This window comes from Plectrocnemia conspersa, unplaced genomic scaffold (assembly GCF_051122295.1).
Source record: "Plectrocnemia conspersa isolate PC_06_02 unplaced genomic scaffold, ASM5112229v1 ptg000005l, whole genome shotgun sequence".
Taxonomy (NCBI): Eukaryota; Metazoa; Arthropoda; class Insecta; order Trichoptera; family Polycentropodidae; genus Plectrocnemia; species Plectrocnemia conspersa.
The window spans coordinates 7,044,537-7,064,246 of NW_028277169.1; the positions used below are offsets into that span (position 1 = coordinate 7,044,537).

Here is a 19,710-nt window from a genome sequence, read left to right on the forward strand (position 1 = left end):
CTAAAATATCAGCTTATCAATTATGTACGTTAATTTTGCAACACACCTCTAACTTGAAATTAAGCATTGTTTTTTTTTTATTTTAAAATAATAAAAAATGCTCCAAAAATAACAATTAAAAAAAATGACTTTAGAGCAATATGAAAAACGCTGGTTTTCTAAAAAAATACAGTTTTAATAAATTATTATCTTATTTTAAAGTAATTTTCATCTAGATCATTTATTAATAGCCGTTTTGACATTTACAAAAATTGTAAAATATGCGTAGTTTAAGAGCTGTTATGACCAAATATTATGGCCAACGCAAATTCATAGCTGTCAAACGTGTCATTCATATTGTAAGGTTATTTTGTGTAAAAAGTACATTTTAAACAAATTTCCAAGACACAAAAAGTTCACTTTGAATTAAAATTAAACAATGCAACCGCTGGGTATGTTTTTAATTCTAATTTACTAATTATCTCAATAATGTTTAATTGCATTATTTTTTATGTTTAGAGATTCAGGAGTACTTTAACAATGTCATAAAAAAAGAAGAAGACATTTCCGCCGGCGTCGCAGCTATTAAGACATTGTTAGAAGTATTAGAAAAATATGACGGTGATTTTTATAATTTGTCACACTGGGCTATTTTTAATAGACATTGCATTGATAGTTTATTGTTTCTCAGCCGCTACCGTTCAAGAGTTGGATTCGAATTTTCAACAAGCTATCGAGGTGATGAAAAAAAGCGACCAGCCCACGACGTCTGTATCGTCAGGATGTGCTTTATTTTTACGGTTCATCACCTTAGCGAGACTAGATACAGTATTTGGTTTTTTCTTAAATGTATTTTACGTAGTATGTGTGTTTGATTGTGATTTGTTTATAGAGCACATTTGAAGAATGCAAACAAATTATGGTTGAGAGGGGACAGTTGTTTTTGAACAAATTGTCGGCGGCTAGAGGTAAAGTTGCTCTTCAAGCGGCTCCGTTCATCACAGATGGTTGTGTATGTATCTATTCCTATAAAAAAATAATATTACGATCAGATAATTATTTGAATAATAATTTTAGAAAATTTTAACGCATTCTAAATCGAGAGTTGTACTTCAAACGATGCGCGAAGCAATTAAAGCTCATAAGAGATTTAAAGTCTTCGTTACTAACTCTTCACCAAATGATTCCGGGTTAGTATTTTGTCACTAAGTACTTTTATTTATGTATTTCGATCATTTTTTTATATGTATTTAGGAAAGAAATGTATCAGCTTTTAACGGAAGCTGGAGTCGATTGCACTTTAGTTTTGGATTCGTCTATCGCTTATATTCTGGAACAAGTGGATATAGTTATGATTGGAGCTGAAGGTGTTGTTGAAAGTGGAGGAATAATAAATAAGGTAGATGATAATTTCTATCTAAAAGATATGAATTTAAACACAATTAATATTCTCTTTGTGTACAGATTGGTACATATACTTTAGCTATGTGTGCCAAGGAGTTGAAGAAGCCTGTTTATGTACTGACTGAGAGCTTCAAGTTTAATCGCTTATATCCATTGAATCAGAGGGATCTGCCGAATGAATTTAAATTCTTATGGAGCACGTTACAGAAAAAGGATTTATCAAAGGAACATCCTTTGGTAGATTATACTCCCCCGTCGTATATAACTTTACTTTTTACAGATATTGGAATTCTGACACCTTCTGCTGTAAGCGACGAACTAATAAAATTGTATTTGTAAATTAATATGATGTAATAAATTATTATTTTTTGATAGTTTGCATTTTTAAACAATAAAAAGGTAAAATTCTACTCTTTAAATTTGATTCAAAATTCCTTTTACTTTTACTAATTTTGAGAGTAATTATTAGAGGAAGAAGGAAACACAAGGACTAAAAATTAATGATAAATGAAATTAATGATAATGTAAAATGCAAAAAATGTATGGGGGGGGGGGGGGCAAATTTAATGATCGCCCCGGGCACCACATACCCTAGCTAAGCCACTGCACAAAACTTTAATGCTACCCTATAAAAAACCTTAATATGGATGATACAATTTTTTACATGGAAAAATAAATTATTACTTATTTCAAAAATATTGAAGGCACTTTAGCCAAAAGCTATTCGTTAATTTGCATTGAAAAAGGCGAATTAACGTATAGCTTCCGGATTGCTAGTATTGATCTTTAATATATTTATTTTATCTATATATAATATTTATTTAATCATTCAAAATATCGACATTTCGTTTGTTATTTTTCATTTAAAAACAACACAGCACATTGCCTACGAAGCATACTGTCCTTACCAAATGTCAACGTGTTTATTAAGACAAAGTCATTTAGTTATAAATTATTATTGTGCAACAATTTTGAATCGCGTACGATGTGAATAATTATTGTATATTTTACACATGGTGTTCTCGTACCCTTGTTTGTGTCTGAAGTATCGAGTTGTCTACGAAAATCCAGTTGAACTCTGAATTTTGGACGTCATGGCTAGACCAGAAGTGATGTGAAGAGTGAAGCGGCTGCTTTCTCGGTTTTCTCAATCTGGAAATTCTTGGCAAAAGTAAGTTGCGAATGGAAGTGCTGACGAAAGCGAATTCCGAGTGGAAGTGAATGATTTGAGCTTATATTTAATTTAGGTGGAAGAAGTTTCCTTTCTCGCCCATTATCATTGCAAATATTTTGGCATGTAATTGGATTTGTTTATTTCCAAATTCTCTCTTATTCAAATATGCAAATACCCTCATCTGCCCCGCCCCCAATGACGTCATGTCCCGGATTTAAATTGTTCATCCCGCATTGAACATCGTCCCAAAATGTATCCCACATTCTGATAATTTTTTGAAACCCCTTTTTTAGCTCCCGCAGCATCAATCTTTATACAAACCTAATACTAAAAAGGTTTCATGCGGCTGTTTACTGTATAAGTTTGGTGTGCCGGCAATATTATTTAGCTATTAATTCATGCAAATAGGTGAAAAATACTACAATTGAACGAAATTAATAAAGGGTGTGAGTTAATTGACCTTTAGTTTAAATAGTTTCCACTATAAATTTGATACTTTACATTTGAATACTTTGCACTATAAATACTTTAGCGTACTGTATACCTTTATATCTGTTGACAGTTTTGAAACGTCCATTTTCTGTTCAAACCAAAACCTAACCTAAATAAATAAACCAAACTTCAAAAAATATAAATAATTTTGTTGTAATGACACAGTGGAAATCAGCGTGTAATTCGTATTAATTAAGTTATTTTTGACTTTGTTGCAAAATAATTAGTGTTTATGTAATACAATCATATTCTCAAGCAGTTCATATATATTATGGCAGTGTAGTCGAATTTTAGCATCATAATATAATTTTGTGTAATATAGGTTAGAAAAAATATTATTATCGTATGTTAAAAACGGTATATTTAGTTGCTTATTAATTAAGATTTTATTTGTAACTGTTAAAGCGTTTTCTCAGCTAAATATCGGTCTCTAGGTCGCAATGACGGTAAGCCCTTCAGAGCGAAGTTCAGATATAAGCTTAGTAAACCTAACTTTGGAGTCCAGTTGAATATCAATGTATGTATTTAAGATTCACTTTCTACCTAATAAATTATGCTGTTTATTTTTGAGAGTTGTAGCTAAAGTTTGTCTATAATTTGTATATAAAATTAAGAGTAAATGCCTAAGTATACTTCGCTGAGGAACTCAACTGTGTGTATCTACTCGTTATACAGCCATTTGCCACAATCATAGTTGCTCTTTGGGCCCTTGCTTAAACCCAAATATATATTATTTCACCTCTTTTGAAGGGCTTCTATTATTCATAAGCGATATAGCTGTGGGTATTAAAAACTTTTTGTTGTAAGTCGATGACTTGTAAGTGTTTAAAACGGTTCGAACATTTTCTGACTCGTTTACCTTTGCATTGTAAGAACCATGTCGTGTGGTTTTCTATATCTTTATTGCTAGTTGAGTTTTCTTATTACCTATATGAAAATTAACTAGCTAGAGAGATGTTCACATTCAATGGGATGCAGAAATTCTCTCTATATTTCAATAATATTTGAGCATTCTTCTAATACGTTCGGCTTCGTTATAAGAAACGCGTTTCACTTTGATTTGCATACTGTAGGTAATATCAAAATTATTATAAAATATTTTATGTTTTTAATAAATCTAAAAAATATTTTAATAAGACAAAATCATCTCATAATGAATTTATTATAATATACATACACTATACATCAGGGGCGTATATTCAGGGTGTGCTAGGTGTGCGGCGCACACCCGCAAAACCATCTAAAATATAAATTTAGAAATTTAGAAAATTTAGGGCATAAAGCGACATCATTTTGCATACAGTAGTATGCAAAATTATAAAATTTTAATATGCAGTGTATAGTATGCATTGGTATTTGTCATTCGCTCTGAAAGTTTCCGCGCGACCGACACGCTATGTATTACACATGTGGCGCGCCGACCTTGAGTGCGGCGGCTGACTAAAGTAAATTGTTCCGAGATTTGAAGGCTGAAGTCGTTCTGTCGGCTGGCAGCGCTCAGTAGTAAAATTGGTCTCGAATTTGGTGCGCGTAATTCAAAAACTCTTGCGTCCGTCGCTTCTTTTTTATTACATTATATCACAATAACAGGTCACTCATTTTTTATATTTTGGCGTAAAATAGTTTATTATCTTATTTACATATGATCAATATTTAATTTTCTATTCTAGATTATATTTTTTTATTTACCCCAATAATGATGAAGAATACTGTTGAAGATATTTTGAATAATCCATTTTCAAAAAGAAGTTATGAAATTAAATTGAAGATAATCAAAATTGGCAAACCACGTCCACCTCTTCCCAATTTATTTATGGTTTGCAAGCCAAAGTACTCGAAGTTTATCCATTGGCCATTTTTACACACTGCTATGCTCATATGTTGAATTTAACATTATAACAAGATCTTTCCAATATAAAATTGTGCAAATCATTCTTTCAAACTTTAAATGGATTGTCTGCATTCTTTTCGAAATCTTCCAAACGAATAAATGCTTTACAAGAGTTTGTAGGTAGAAGACTTCCTTCTGTTACACCTACAAGATGGAATTACACATCACGGTTAAGTAACACAGTGCAAAAATACAGAAATGAAAAATTGTGAACTATGGGACCCCGACACTGTAATAAAAGCACGAGGTTTTCTTAGCTTTTTGGAAGATTTTGAAACAAGAAAACTTCTCCACATATTTTCAAACCTTTTTGGAAAAACTGATGTGTTATACAACATTTTACAATCCAAATCTTTTGACATATTATATTGCTGTAAGAAAGTTACCGAAATTTTGCAACAGCTCAGACTTGAACAGGAAAATAATTATGAAACATTATGGGATTCTTATGTAACGGAAGAAAATTATCCAAGACTGAGTAATGATTTGCTTTTTGAAGAAAAGCACGCGTTTTGCCAACTATTTAATACAATAGTTGATAATATATGTAAGCAAATTGAATACCTTTTTTCTTCAATGTCCAAATTGGAATATTTTCACCTTCTGGAGAAAGAAAAATATGAGCAATATAAAGGAAAATTTCCAAATGAATTACTTACCAAACTGCAACAATTCTATGGAACATTATTTGATTATATAAGTTTAAAAAATGAGCTTGCTGTTCTTTATCATTTGTCTGAATTTGCAGAGAAATCTGTTCATGAGCTTGTACAATTTATGAACACAAATAATCTTGAGTCAGGTTTTCAGGAAATAGATAAATTAGGCTAACTAATATTAACTCTTCCAAGCAGTACTGCTTCAGCAGAACGTTCATTTTCTGCTCTGAAACGAATTAATAATTGTTATCGAAGTACCCAAGGCCAAGAAAGGCTATGTGGCCTTAGTTTGATTTCAAAAGAAAAAGGGATCTTATGGATATTAAAAAGAAGAGCACTTTTTATGACAGCGTGGTAGAAAAAAATATGATCAAAGAAAGAAGATTAGATTTTATATATAAATAATTATAATTTTATGTTTATTGGAAATTTTATATTTTTATATAATAATATTTTAGATTAGGTTTGATGTTTATTTATTTATTTATATATGGGAAAAAGCTGTAAGGCAGTTTAGGCATGCCAAAACCTCAGCTAATAAAAATGAAAAAATGTACGTTTTTTTTTATTTTTTATAGCACACCCAATATTAGCACCCACCGTACGCCACTGCTATACATTAATACAACCATTACATACAAGTATTTACATCAACGCACACATAATATATAGATGAACATATAAATCACATTCAAAATACTTAACAACATAACAATAATTACATTTTTGACTATTTTAATTCATTAAAAAAATATTTAAACACTACTCATAGGAGATTATGCAAAATAAGAAATTCACGACATAAATAGTATTTTATACGAATTATATATGTAAATAGAATGTTAAGTTGCTAGAGAGTTATTATTATAAATATTCAACCGTTTAACAACATGGAATTTTTAATTCTGCACATTATTTCACATCTTTAACAAAGAAATCACATACTTAAAACTATATGTTATATAATAAATACACAATTCATTTGGCACTATCAAAAGTCATTGACTATACACGATTATTGCAATTTTAAAGGGTAACAAATACCCAGTGAGTTTAGATTCTTTTATAGATAAAATAAAAAAATGGTCACAGGTATAAAATGCACTGATTATAATACTATCGCGTTTCCGAGAACAGTTCATCGACGACTGTGTAGATCTGATCAAAGTGAGGCCTCATTTCTGGGTCATATTGCCAACATTTGAGCATCAAAGGATACATTTTTTCGGGGCAGTCTTCAGGCGTAGGCATTCTGTAACCTAAATTTTTAATTTGTTAATTAAATAAAAGACATTCAATATCAATTTATAAATCAGTAAGTTATATATGTATATATACCGGCGTCGATCTTCTCTCTGGCTTTTGAATTACTAAAACCTGAATATGGAGTATCTCCTTTGGCGAATATTTCCCACATCAAAATACCATAACTCCAGACATCGCACAATGAAGTGTATTTACCTATAATTATTATAAAATAATAAATTAATTTTATTTAAAAAATCACTTTTTAGCAAAAATGACAAAATTACAGTGATTCAGTCTGAATTTAATAATAAAAAAATATTGCATTAAATGGCATTTATTTGATTGTTTATATAATATTTCTCTCAAATCACTCTTTGCGTAGCATGCAATTTTAATACAAAGTCGTCGGTCTTCGTATATTTTATAATATTATTATTAGATCATAAAATTCAAATTTAAATTATTTTGTTGAAACGATAGAAGAACAATGAATTTAGTATAAAGCCCTATTGGTAAAATCTAATGATGCAACTGTAATTTTACATATAAATATTTTCTGTAATACAAAATCTTAAACGGTTATTATCTCTATTTTATTCTAATTAAATAGACTGATTCAATTACCAAAATTTAAAGCTTCAGGTGCCGTCCATTTGATAGGAATTTGTTTCATGCCTCCAGAAACTATATACTCTTCTTCTTCACGTGACATTCCAAAATCAGATATTTTTACAATGTTATCTTTGCCTTTATTAAAAAAAATACATTAACATCTTCAATATTATAAAATATTAAAAAAATAAGCATCAACTCACCGACTAAACAATTCCTAGCCGCTAAGTCTCTATGTATACAGTTTTTACTTTCCAAGTATCGCATTCCAGCTGCTGCATCTCTACACATTCCGAGCAGTTGTTTCACAGTCAACGTTGAAGCTCGTGTTCGTAGGAACGTCAGTAGAGAGCCACCTGAATAAACATTTATTTTATTATCACAATATGATTTATGAAGTATTTGATATTGGTGGATCCAAATCTTCATACCGGACACTAATTCCATGACTATCATGATCGGTTGCTTCTGAACGCATATTCCTATTAATCTTACGATATTTGGATGATCGTATTGTTTCAGAATTCTACCTTCTTGAAGGAACGTCCTTTTTTGCTCATCGGGAAGTGTCATTCTGCATGTTTTAACGGCGACTTCTTGTTTGGAACTCTTCAAATGTGCTTTATATACATCACCAAAGTTACCCTGGAATATTAAATTTTATTATAGCTCATTACAATAAGTATATAAATTAAATTTTAAAAATAAAATGTGTTTTCTGCTATTAAAAATCTTCTTAAAAATGATTTATAGACTTAAATAGTTTTTCAGAAATTTTATTATGAATGTCCATTTTTCTAAATTTATTCTTGGAACTTATTTCTATCAAATTGTTATTGCAACTCTAACATTAAAAGAATTTTATTGAAAAATAACATTAAATAATACAAACCCTTCCGATCTTTTCCATTAGAACTACATCATCGTTATTCAATTCCCATCGTTCTCTAGGAACAGGCTTTCTAAGAATCGCTCCAGAGCGCCCCGTAACAGGCAATCCGCTATTTTGTTGATGCAATATCAATTCTCTAACAGACGGAAAAGCCGGTCCTTCAAATCTGAAATGACCCTAAAAATAAAATAAATTATAGGTTATATTTTATTCAATAAATATTACTTTTATATTCAGAAATATACCTCAGGCGTAGTCTGAACAATGAAATGTTTATAGCCTCCCCAACATACAGAGAGCACCGTTTGGCACTCATCGTTTCTGGTAGTTTCTCTGACGAGAAAATCTCCATCGATTCTCAATAATCTAACGACTTCTTCTCGCGGCAATACTCCATGAAACCATTCTTCGTCCACTAAGGGCCTTTGAAGTGGTGGTATCTATAAATCAGAATTAAAATTTAGATCAAATTCATTATAACTACAATTCGTAAACGAACATCGTAGTAAATCTCTCGTATCTTCTTCTTCCGGCGCGGAACTATAACCGGACTAGAACTATTGCTATAGAAAGGTTCCACCATGAGTAAGCGCGACAAACTTCACTTCAAAACAAAATAAACGGTGCTATATAAATTCACAATAGAAGTGATTTATATTTAGAAAAAACGTCCGTATAGTCCAACGCTTACAGCCGGTAGTTGATACATTTTCAGAATGCCGAGCATAGAGAGTTTTTTGGCAAACGTGAATGAGCGTCATGAGTGATTAGATCGAAAATAACACCACAAGCGTCGAAAATCTGGTCCTGCAAATAGCGACCGTTGCATGCTAAGCACTAAGAACTATAATTATAAGGCGAAATCTTTTGCCAGTTATAAACTCGGTGCTCTGTGATTAAAATAGAACGGTTATAGCGTAAGTGTAACGTGTGCATGGGAGGATCATATAAAATAAATTGGTACCTGCAGAAAAAGCTTCAGCTCTAACTTCATCTTTATATACATCATTGTACCAAATAATTTTGGCACAAATTGATTTAAATGTAAATTTATACACTGATTTCAGCTGTAGCATAAGTTTTTTATTATCTTATATTTTTAGATTGAGAGTAATAGGGATTTTTTTTACAAAAAAGTTTTTGTTATGAAAATCGCTATGATTATCTCTGTTTAGAATTACTATTACAAAATGATCGCTTTTATTATTGTATTGATATCCAGTCTTCTCTTTAGTTATTTGTTAGTATGTACATTTTTTGTATTAAGTTCATTTAAAATTGCAACAGTTATGTTTTGTTTTGATTATACAAATTATGAATTCTTAATACTTTCTTGCTCTAGCGCTCGGATCTCTCTTTCTTGCGCTGTTGTACGTACTGACCACGCTCGAACCGACACTACCCATCAATCACCCCTCTCTTTGATTTTAAGCCCGAGAATTTCAGCTTTTTCCAGGCGGGGAAATTAGCCAGTCAGTGCTAATTATTTTAATATTTCGTTTTCATTAAAAGAGAATTTCCTAAGATTTTATAAAAAAATACGTAAAAAATAAAATGTTCAAAAGCGAAAATAAATATCACGAGATGTGGAATTTTTTATTATGTCCGAGGAAATGTACAGATTTATTGATTTTCTTTCGCGAACCGCCATTTTTTTCCTACGTTGCTTTCTTGAAATCATCTCGAGAGACTTCAGCAGTTCATTCTTTCATTGTAATAGTATCTGATTATCAATTTTGTTATTGTATCTGATTACCTACTGTGTGATTTAGCCTTTTAAAATTATTTGAATAAGCTACCTTATTTTTATAATAATAATACAGTGAAATCTCAGTATAGCGAAGGTCACAGGACCGAAGAAAAAAATTCGTTATACTGAAAATTTGTTATATTGAATGTAAGTAAGATGATATATTTTTATTTTATTTTTAACTATCATATTACTACAGCATCAAAATATTTCGCTATATTGAGATCAGTCTTCGTTACATTGAAAACATTTCGTATGAAAGTTTTTCGGGGACAAAATTAATATTCGTTATACTGAGAATTTCGTTATTTCGGTATTCGTTACAAAGAGATTTGAAACATTTTAACATTAACAATAAAGCGACAAACTCAAAATTTCGTATCTACATTCTTCTTGAAAAAGAATAAAATTGATGTAAATTTATGAAAACGCCATATTTGCCGCAGCTGAAATTGAGCTAAATGAAAATATTTTACTACTCTCACACTTTCAATATGATGGCAAGCTCCCTGATTGTAGGAATCAGCTCCAATATGATTCGTTTAAAAATAAATATGATAGTTTGTTTGTAAAAGATAAAAACTTTGATGCATTTATTGTGTAAAAATTATTTTTTTGGATACTAACAAGAGGTTAATAAATCAAAAGCGGCAAAATTTTCTTATAGAATCATCAGGTAAAAACAAAACCATTCACCAAGCTACACTGAGAAAGAAAATGAAGGAGCCCTTCAAAGCAAATTGAATATAATTTATAAGATAGTGCTATTATCACCGACAAAATGATCGATTCAACGTGCAAAATAATTAATACGGTGTATAGTTTGTCGAAAAGAAATTTACCATTTGCTGACACGAAAGATGAAGTTGAGCTTCAGATTAAAAATGGATTGGAGTTGGACTAAGTTTGTGATATTCTGCAACTAGAATCGTCAAAGTTGAGAAGAAAACTATTTTGTAAAATTATTGAAAAAAATTTAAAACCTTGTATCATCATCATCGACGAAGCATCAACCATTTTTAGTAAATCTGTACTGGTTGTATAGGAGGGTATCAAATTTTGTCCAACTATCATTGTAGATTTGGTGGAAATGGAAGCTCAAGATTAGAAAACAATTCACAATGCTTAACTAAAAACATTAATCTCTTGTGGAATAAATTATGACTACCTAAAAGATAATTTAATTAAATTTCGTTCAGATGGTGCCAGTACCATCAGAAGTGAGCACAAAAATAAAAAAAAGATTATTTGAGATTGTTTCAATCATTGATTACAACTTGTTTTGAATGATTCAATAAAAGACATTACACAAATTAATCACTTGAAAATGTTCATTGATAAAAATCATTCAATATTTCACCAATCTATTAAAAGCCAACAAGAGCTCTTTAATTTTAATTTAATTTCCAAGGACCTTGGAATTAACTTTATAAAAATTGGACGACTTTTGGGACCAAGATAGCTTGCGATCATTGTGTGCTGTTTGACAAGCATTCCTTGCATTGCATGAATATTTTATAAAAAACAAAAAATATTCTGGAATGGTTTATTCTGTGTATTTTATTTAGAATATATATTCAAACAGATCTCAATTAAAATTTGAGGATCAGAACCATAAAAAACGCGAAGGAGAAAAAATATTTATTAAAAATAAATTTGTCAAATAAATGTTCAATATACACATTAAAGAGTCGTCATAATTTAAGCCCCCTTTTATATATATATATATATATATATATATATATATATATATATATGTACATCAAATCCTATTTTCCCCCCTTGTACTTACTACTTAACATAATTATTGGCAAATTCACTGAAAAACTTTTGAAAAAGGCTTTGGAATGTAAAATGTTATGGGACCTGGTTGTGATGATTAATATATTGGAAGAAATTTCTATTTTGTCTATCCAGAACACAAAATCTCGTTAAAGCGAATCAATTAATTTTATGAATAATTTCTGCTTTTGAGCATTTGATTGAAAATACAGGCTGTTATTAAAGGCAAGTTGAGGACTCGGGATGCCAATTGGTGTGACTGGTAGGTAAAGTGTTAACGTTGCAACAAAACAATTGTTGTACAAAATATTTGTGGGTATGAAATATAGGTATTAGGGTCAAAATTTCATTAGGCGTCACGCCATATTAGGAACGTCGACCACGCCAATAATATGTATATTTAGAATCGACCCTTACGACTGATAACCAAAATATATTGATATAGTAAATCTAGAATGTTTTATTTAATCTTCTTCTGCCAGTACCGATTTAAATATAATACTATGAATATGCAAAACCACTGCGTAAATATGTTATAAGTTAGTATCTCTAACCAAAATATTATATAGAATCCATGCGTAGTCATCACCATGCGTTTGTTAATGCAACACAACTCACCACACAATAGTTATTATCTCCGTCCCGACTACTGTTAGTTGACAAACTATCGTCATCGATCACTTCGCAATCCCTTTGATTAAACACACCAACGCGGGAATCGTCGGACACGTCACTGATGTGAAGCGTGTTCGGCTTGCGGGTCTTATGAAGCCTTCGTTTCACAATCGCACGCATTTTTGGCTTTACCGCTAGGTTTGTCAGGCTCGACGGGCCTTCGCTGCCTCCCCTTTGACTGCGCAGCTTCAGAGAGGGTACGGGACTACAAGGCGCGGACTTGCGACGGAACGGAATCCCGAAAGCCTTGAAAAGCTTTCTCTGCGGCAAAACCGACGCTAGATGCCTTCTGAGCGCGAGTGTGGCTGTAGAAGCTACTGAACTACCATCACCCTAAGAATAAGCACCCTTATTGAAATATTGTAAGTTGACCGTTTTGTTGAACTATAAATACGACTACTTTATAATCAGACATGGACAAATAAACACAATTTATCTACATCAGCAGTCTCCAGACTATTTAAAATGTCGAATTTTGATTACATATGTGATTAATGCTTCACATTATATAGATATACAACTGGTCTATTATTCTGAACTATTACAAAATGGTCAACTTCCGTGAGTAGGCTCTTACCATAACCATATAAGAAATAGAGCAATATCCGTAAACAGTTTTGATTAATTATGTAATATATAGTACAATCTCAGTGATATATTTGTTATATTTACCGTGTGTTCGTCGATTGGTGGTGAGTTATGAGGTGAGGCAGGTGGTGTAGCCGGATCTGGACAACCCGCAGGAGCTTCTTCACAACCTAGTTCACTTAAAGCTATCCTCAATAGATCTGCTTGTTTTGTCCATTGTAATTCAGTACAGCGTAGTTCGGAAAGCTCTCTAGTTTCACCGTTGCTGATGTTATCCGGTGAAGGTGAATTTCTGCAAGTATAATACAAAAATGAATTACATGAAATATTGATAACAAATTAAATTATCAGTAATTTAAAGCTAAACGGTCAGTAAAGCTCCAACTTTGGCTATTAATGTCATAGTGACAATACCAAAACTATGTGAACTTTATATTCTATTTTACTGAGCAATTTAATTTTTACTTAACATTGCTTATTATCGTTCTTTGTTAAAATATCATTATTTAGTCAAAATATAATTTAAAAAAAATATTGAATATTAAAAATTGATCATTTAATATAATAATTAGTTGTTTAACAACTGACCATTTATTAAAACTACTGAAACAGTTGATTACAGTTTATTTATACATCGTATTTTAAACTAAAATACTATTTACCAATAGTCAGAGAAACAAAGATATTTTAATAAGGGATTAGCTGAAATATTAGGCGTTAGGGCTTCATGAGTCGCTCCTTTTCTGGAGGCTTTCTATGATAGTCAAGTCTATATATTAAATAGTCAGAAATCGTTTGGACGATTTTGAACACTTAAAAGTCAGCGGCATACAACAAATAGATAATAATATATTTATTTCAATATATCCATGTTTCAAGCAGGGTCCTAAAGATGAGTTTTACTTAGATTCGCTGAATTGTGTCGGACTGTTATAAAAAGTCAAAATTGTGTTGCACAATATTTTATTTACCCATTTGTTAGTTCTGTGGTGCATCCATTCATTTTGGAGCCGTTCGTCGTTGGACTTCCACCGTTCAACGCTTTACCGTTGCCGTTCACTATTATAACGTCACTCTGCAGCGTCGATTGCTTCTCTTTGTTTTCAGCTATGTTCGTTTCTAGTTCTTGCAATTTATTTTTCAGCCACTCCACCGTCAAATTGTCCACTGTTAACCGATTCGCTTGTAACTTTCCGGATGTGTCTTTCACTAAACTAGAGTCAAATGTGAACGTTATTTGCGTTTCGGTCGGAGGTGCGCTGAAACAATGACGCTATAAGTTGCAAGCTACTGTGTTATACAAGATAAAAGCATTATAGAGCTATACATACCTGTGTTTTTCATTGAAGCTTTTGTACTCCTCGTTAGGAATATTTTGTATTGTGGATTCTAAAGTTTTTTGACTTTCTAAGCACTCGTCGGTGATTACGTCGGAGTTTTGGGATACATCGAGCATCACATCTTTGCTGTAAAGACAATATATTGATTAATTTCCATCTCCTTTTAATTACTTATTTTTATCTGCAAATAAATAAGACATACCAAGACACAACGAAAGCGTCCTGGACAGCCCGTTGTCTAGCTATGACTCCCGGTAACTGGACGGACCTCAGATCCTTTTCACATTCAGCGGCCGCCGCCAGCAATAAGACGTATTCGTTATGTGTTAAATGAAGTTTCCTACACGCTTTTTGGTATTTGTCTCTCATTTCTTCTAGTTTTTTACCACTACGGCCAGTGGGAGCTGAAAATTATAATTTAAATATTAGTGTATATGAATGTGATAATTACAATGCATCGTGTTTCGTACAGTTTAGAACAGTGGTTCTTAACCGGGGGTGCCCGCACCCCTTGGGGTGCGGGAGAAGCCCTAACAATATAAATTATTAAATATCATTTATTAAATTTTGCTTGATTCAATTGTTGTGGAAAATGAAAAAATTTTGCTTGATTCAATTGTTGTGCAATAAATACATTTGAAATAATTGAGCGAATCACTCAATGGATATTTCTCTACTAAAACTATTACCAAAACTCAGAGATGGATACTGGATCCATTTCTATATAACCTAAATTCGATGGATGACAGTGATTTAAAAAAAGACGATCTCATTGAAATGCGAGACAGTAGACATATTCAAATGTAATTCAAACAATTAGAACTACAACAATTCTGGTGTAAATTTCGCAAAAAAAAATATTTTTCTAAATTAAAAATTCGAAGCACATATTTCTATGGGTTGCGGAGACCTATTTTCAGATTCAAAGGGGTGCGGATTACTTAAGAGATTAAGAGACACTGGTTTAGAATAATATAATTAGATTTATGTAATAGAATCAAATAGGAACTTATTGTATGTATATACTTACATTTGAAGTAATGTTCTTCAAATTTACTCCTCATTTGCTTATATAGTTCTAAATACTTCTGATACTCTGATTGTTTTTTTGCGACGTCATCGGACAACTGAAAATAAAGAGAAAGAGCAATTAGTATTGGTGAATCAATCTTACAAACATAGGTAAGTCTTTACTACATATTGCTTATATTATTATATATTTATACCAAGACGGTTTTTATAAATTGTAAATAATTTATAATCTCATTTTGTAATAATTTTAAAAAACAATTTGAGTACTTGTTAGTTAGCACGGCGCCACGCTCAAATTTGACAGTAGTGAAGCATCCATTTGCTGTTCAAACCCAAACCTAGTATAAACAAATATATAACGGTTTGGTTTGGGTTTGAACAGCACGTGGGGAGTAACAACTGGTGGTTTTTCAGCGTGACGCCGTGCTAACTAACAAGTACCCAGGGACGTAATTTCCACTTTTTCCAACGGGGGGGGGGGGAAAGTTGGTCAATGGTCGTTTTTTTAATATTTCGATTTGATTAAGACTCATAGTATTTTATTAAATTCATAGCATTTTTTAGCCAAATTAAAAGGGGGAGGGGCAAATTCCCCCACCTGCCCCTCTTTAAATGACATCCCTAACCCCGCAAGTACCACAATTTGTATAAATGAGTTTTAAAGAAAAATTATACAGTATGTTTAGGTGATAGTCGAAGAAAGTGTATTGAAATTCTTCAGAAGTTGTGACATAAACCTCTGTATTTCTATCGAAATCTCACTAAAATGAGGCTTATTGACATTGACGCTCAATAATAATTGTAAATGACGTTGTTATTCATTACAAAAAAACTTGATTGACTCTACAAAAAATAGAAAGTCATAAACGTCTGGTCAGAGCAGGAGTTGACAACCTGTGGAAGGCGAAAGTTGTTTTAAATTGATAATATTTTTATAAAATTTAATTTATGATAATATATGACGAATTGATCTACCAGACCAGGATATGCAATAATATATGAATAATTATTGAAATTTGTGTTAAATAACAGAGAGCAGAGTGTACATGAACTAGTTAAAATCTCATTTACACTCAATTAAAAGATTTTTGTATTAAAAGTATACACAATTACACATATAAAAAATACTGTGTATTATTTTTATAAATAATGTACTATTAATTTTCAGTTAAGTTCAACTATTATGGGCATGTCACGTCAAGTTCAATCAAATGTCAAGGTCTTTGTCTTTATTTTCTTAAATTATAACGGTATAATCAACTACAAATTCTTATTACAATATCGCCTTAAAGTTGTATGCCATATATGTAAGGCAATCCAAAGAAAACAAGTCTTGGATTTTGCACCACAATAACGCACCGACTTCGTGATTAATTCGTGATTTTTTGTGTAAAAACGACAGTCGTGATGCTGCAGACACTACTCGACTGATATGCTCCCCTGCGACTTATTACTATTCTTGCATATAAATATTATATTACATGTATTGAAAGAACAGCGTTTTACGATTATATGTATATATCGAGTGAACCGAAGGCTATTCTATATTCCACAAATGTTTTGCGGATTGGAAGAAACGCTGACACGTGTATTATATCTGATAAGGAGTACTTTGAAAGGGACAATATCAATATTGAAAAATAAATAAATATTTTATGATAAAAAATGACATTGTCGTTATATTATATATGTCTAATAAATACAGATTATTTTCTTAGGATAATCACCAGGGACAGAATCTCAATATAGAGACGCATAATAATTAAATTCACATCAATCGTTAGCGGTTACTAGCGTCCGGCTGGACGAAGATTACGAAGACTAATGAAAAGGTTGGCGAAGATCTGTCTCGAGGTGAAAACCGCTTCTCGGAACGACCAGGTGGCGTTAAGCGGATACGATAAGGCTGCTCACGTACAAAATTGGTTATTGCGGTCGCTTGAATGGTTGATAATTGGAGTGATACAGCGGAAGATAAATCCACCGGCGGTGAAGCTGTGGAATAGGGATCAACAAAAAAACTATACGTATGATATGAATTATGAACGTATGCACGAAAACCCTCGTCCCACGTGCATTGTTGTAGATGTCGTTTAAAACATCCTTTTCATATGATAATAAGAGAAGGAGAGAAGTGTCCAACGTTAAGTATATTAATTCATGTGAGCGGTGGCTTTTTAAAACATGTTTTTTTAGTTAGACGTGCATATATTTTAGATGGTAAGAAAAAAAACAGTATGTTGTTCGATGCTATTGAAGACAAAGACGAGCGATGTTTTCGTAAATGTGCGATCAAGATCGATAGCAATTTTATTTTTTAATTTGTCAAGAACATCAATAAATCGAAGTTTATTGTTGTTCTTGACTGAATCTGCTACTCGAATGATCGGAGTCAAATAAAATATACAACAACATAAATCTTTCAGTTTCCCTACTTTTTTATATGGTTTTATTGAATTGGCTTAAACAATCGATTTGTGTGCTTTCATTTTTCTCCTCACCATTATTTGGCACGTACATTTTTACCAGTACATATATTTTGACTAGTGAAAATATAAATTATCTGGCAGGTGCTAGTAAAATTATATGATTTTAACTTTTATTTATATAGTAATATATATATTTATATAAGTATCATTATTTATTCCTATCCTATGTATAAATGTTGCATTGAATGTGTATTTTTTGGTAAAGTTATATTTTCAATAGTAAAATCAAAATACATTTTCCCCAGTAGATATATATTTCTACTAGCAAAAATATAATTTAACTGATAGGCGCTAATATGCTGCTCTAAAATGTCTATGAAACTCAATTTGAAAGTTTCGAAACGTTCATTTGCTGTTCAAACCAAAACTTAACCTAATCAAAGTTTCATAACAAATTACAGTTTTAGAACTTTCATTATGTCAAGTCCAAAATACAAAATAACCTAACTTATCTCTCAGGAGAATAAGTACAGATAAACATCGCATCTCTCATATTGCTCCATAGTTTATCTGCATTTCAAAAGTACACTATGTATTAAATATATGGTAGTTATCCTTACCGATATTACTATGCACTTCTAATATAAGAGCGCAAAAATAATTATCACTTCTCAGAAGTCAAAAATTCACGTCATAAGCAATAACATCGTGCCGGCGCCATTTATATGATTCTCATTTAATTTGTAATATTATTTTAAAAGTCGTAGTGTGAACGTCAGATTACCGAGCGTTCCCACTGCTACGGTGCCGACTCGATTTTATTGTTTTTGACGTGGATTTTTCGTGGCAAAATTCGATTTAGATGTGCTTTATTTGCTTCTCACTAATATATTATAAAAAAGTCAATATAAACTCTTGATAATCGAGCGTTTTCACCGCGATGGCACGATTTTATTGCTTTTGACCTGAACTGGAAGTTCACTACATGGCAACACTGAGCAGCAAAGAAAACACGACTAATTATCAGGTAAATATTATGAGTAGATATTTTTAAGAATTTTTAATGTCTAATTAAAATATTTCTTGGTTGCTAAATTATATATTTATTTGTAGCATAGAAAGGGTTAACTCGTACCTATTATTATTTATTCAAGAAATTGTATTACGATGTTAAAAATATATAATATGCAATTTTGTCATGAGGCCCGGAATCATTTTTCCCTAGGGTCCGGGTTTTTTTCTCGGAAGCCCTGACTGAGTTTAATTTGCTCCAAAAATAACAGTTTTGGTACATGAAATATCTCTTACGAATAGAAACAATAGCGAGTTTCAGCATATATGTATTTGATTCGTTAATTCAGCTAAGACTGCTCTGCAGCATTTCTGAATACTTTACACTTACAGTCCGATGACTCATATATGCGTCATTGTAAAACTTTTATTAAATTCAGTTTATGCGTCATTTAATATCTGTGCAGATGGTACAGAGAATTTTACATATATTATTAAAAACAGCTAAAACGCTTGAATTTTCAGCGGCACAATAAAAGAATGATCTAAATTGGAAAAATATTAGGTCACGTGACCGAAAATGATGTTACACATTCGTTACCAATTGTAATTTAACCGCAATTATCCAAATTATTAACTTTCTAAAAACAACATAATAATCATATCGATTATACAATATTAATAACCACAAGAAGAACCAGCTGAAAGTAGTCCATATATAAAAATAATCACTAGTCACCTACTTTGTTTAT

At 31.6% G+C, this 19,710-nt stretch overlaps 2 protein-coding genes across 5 annotated transcripts in view; one reads left to right on the forward strand and one right to left on the reverse strand.

Annotated features, from left to right (window-relative positions):
• Positions 1 to 294: 294 nt before the first annotated feature.
• Positions 295 to 1,793, forward strand: eIF2Balpha (eukaryotic translation initiation factor 2B subunit alpha). The gene is made up of 7 exons (XM_088185745.1): positions 295 to 431; positions 499 to 600; positions 671 to 807; positions 872 to 991; positions 1,057 to 1,169; positions 1,234 to 1,378; positions 1,444 to 1,793. Exons 1-7 carry the CDS (start codon positions 419 to 421, stop codon positions 1,720 to 1,722), a joined length of 909 nt encoding a protein of 302 aa, XP_088041871.1. The 5' UTR covers positions 295 to 418; the 3' UTR covers positions 1,723 to 1,793.
• A 2,399-nt stretch (positions 1,794 to 4,192) lies between these two features.
• Positions 4,193 to 19,710, reverse strand: part of FER (tyrosine-protein kinase Fer) — a 73,339-nt gene continuing 57,821 nt past the window's right edge. For 2 of the 4 annotated variants that reach the window (XM_088187240.1, XM_088187242.1), the window contains exons 4-17: positions 15,517 to 15,613; positions 14,689 to 14,890; positions 14,478 to 14,612; positions 14,118 to 14,405; positions 13,231 to 13,438; positions 12,691 to 12,891; positions 8,597 to 8,791; positions 8,352 to 8,528; positions 7,891 to 8,104; positions 7,663 to 7,815; positions 7,472 to 7,594; positions 6,938 to 7,060; positions 6,210 to 6,858; positions 4,193 to 4,227 (exon numbers count right to left, since the gene is read on the reverse strand). In XM_088187240.1, coding sequence (XP_088043366.1) covers positions 6,716 to 6,858; positions 6,938 to 7,060; positions 7,472 to 7,594; positions 7,663 to 7,815; positions 7,891 to 8,104; positions 8,352 to 8,528; positions 8,597 to 8,791; positions 12,691 to 12,891; positions 13,231 to 13,438; positions 14,118 to 14,405; positions 14,478 to 14,612; positions 14,689 to 14,890; positions 15,517 to 15,613 — 2,259 coding nt within the window. In that variant the 3' untranslated portion in view covers positions 4,193 to 4,227; positions 6,210 to 6,715. The remainder of the gene's footprint in view (positions 4,228 to 6,209; positions 6,859 to 6,937; positions 7,061 to 7,471; positions 7,595 to 7,662; positions 7,816 to 7,890; positions 8,105 to 8,351; positions 8,529 to 8,596; positions 8,792 to 12,690; positions 12,892 to 13,230; positions 13,439 to 14,117; positions 14,406 to 14,477; positions 14,613 to 14,688; positions 14,891 to 15,516; positions 15,614 to 19,710) is intronic. The other 2 variants (XM_088187243.1, XM_088187244.1) reach the window with 1 other exon arrangement.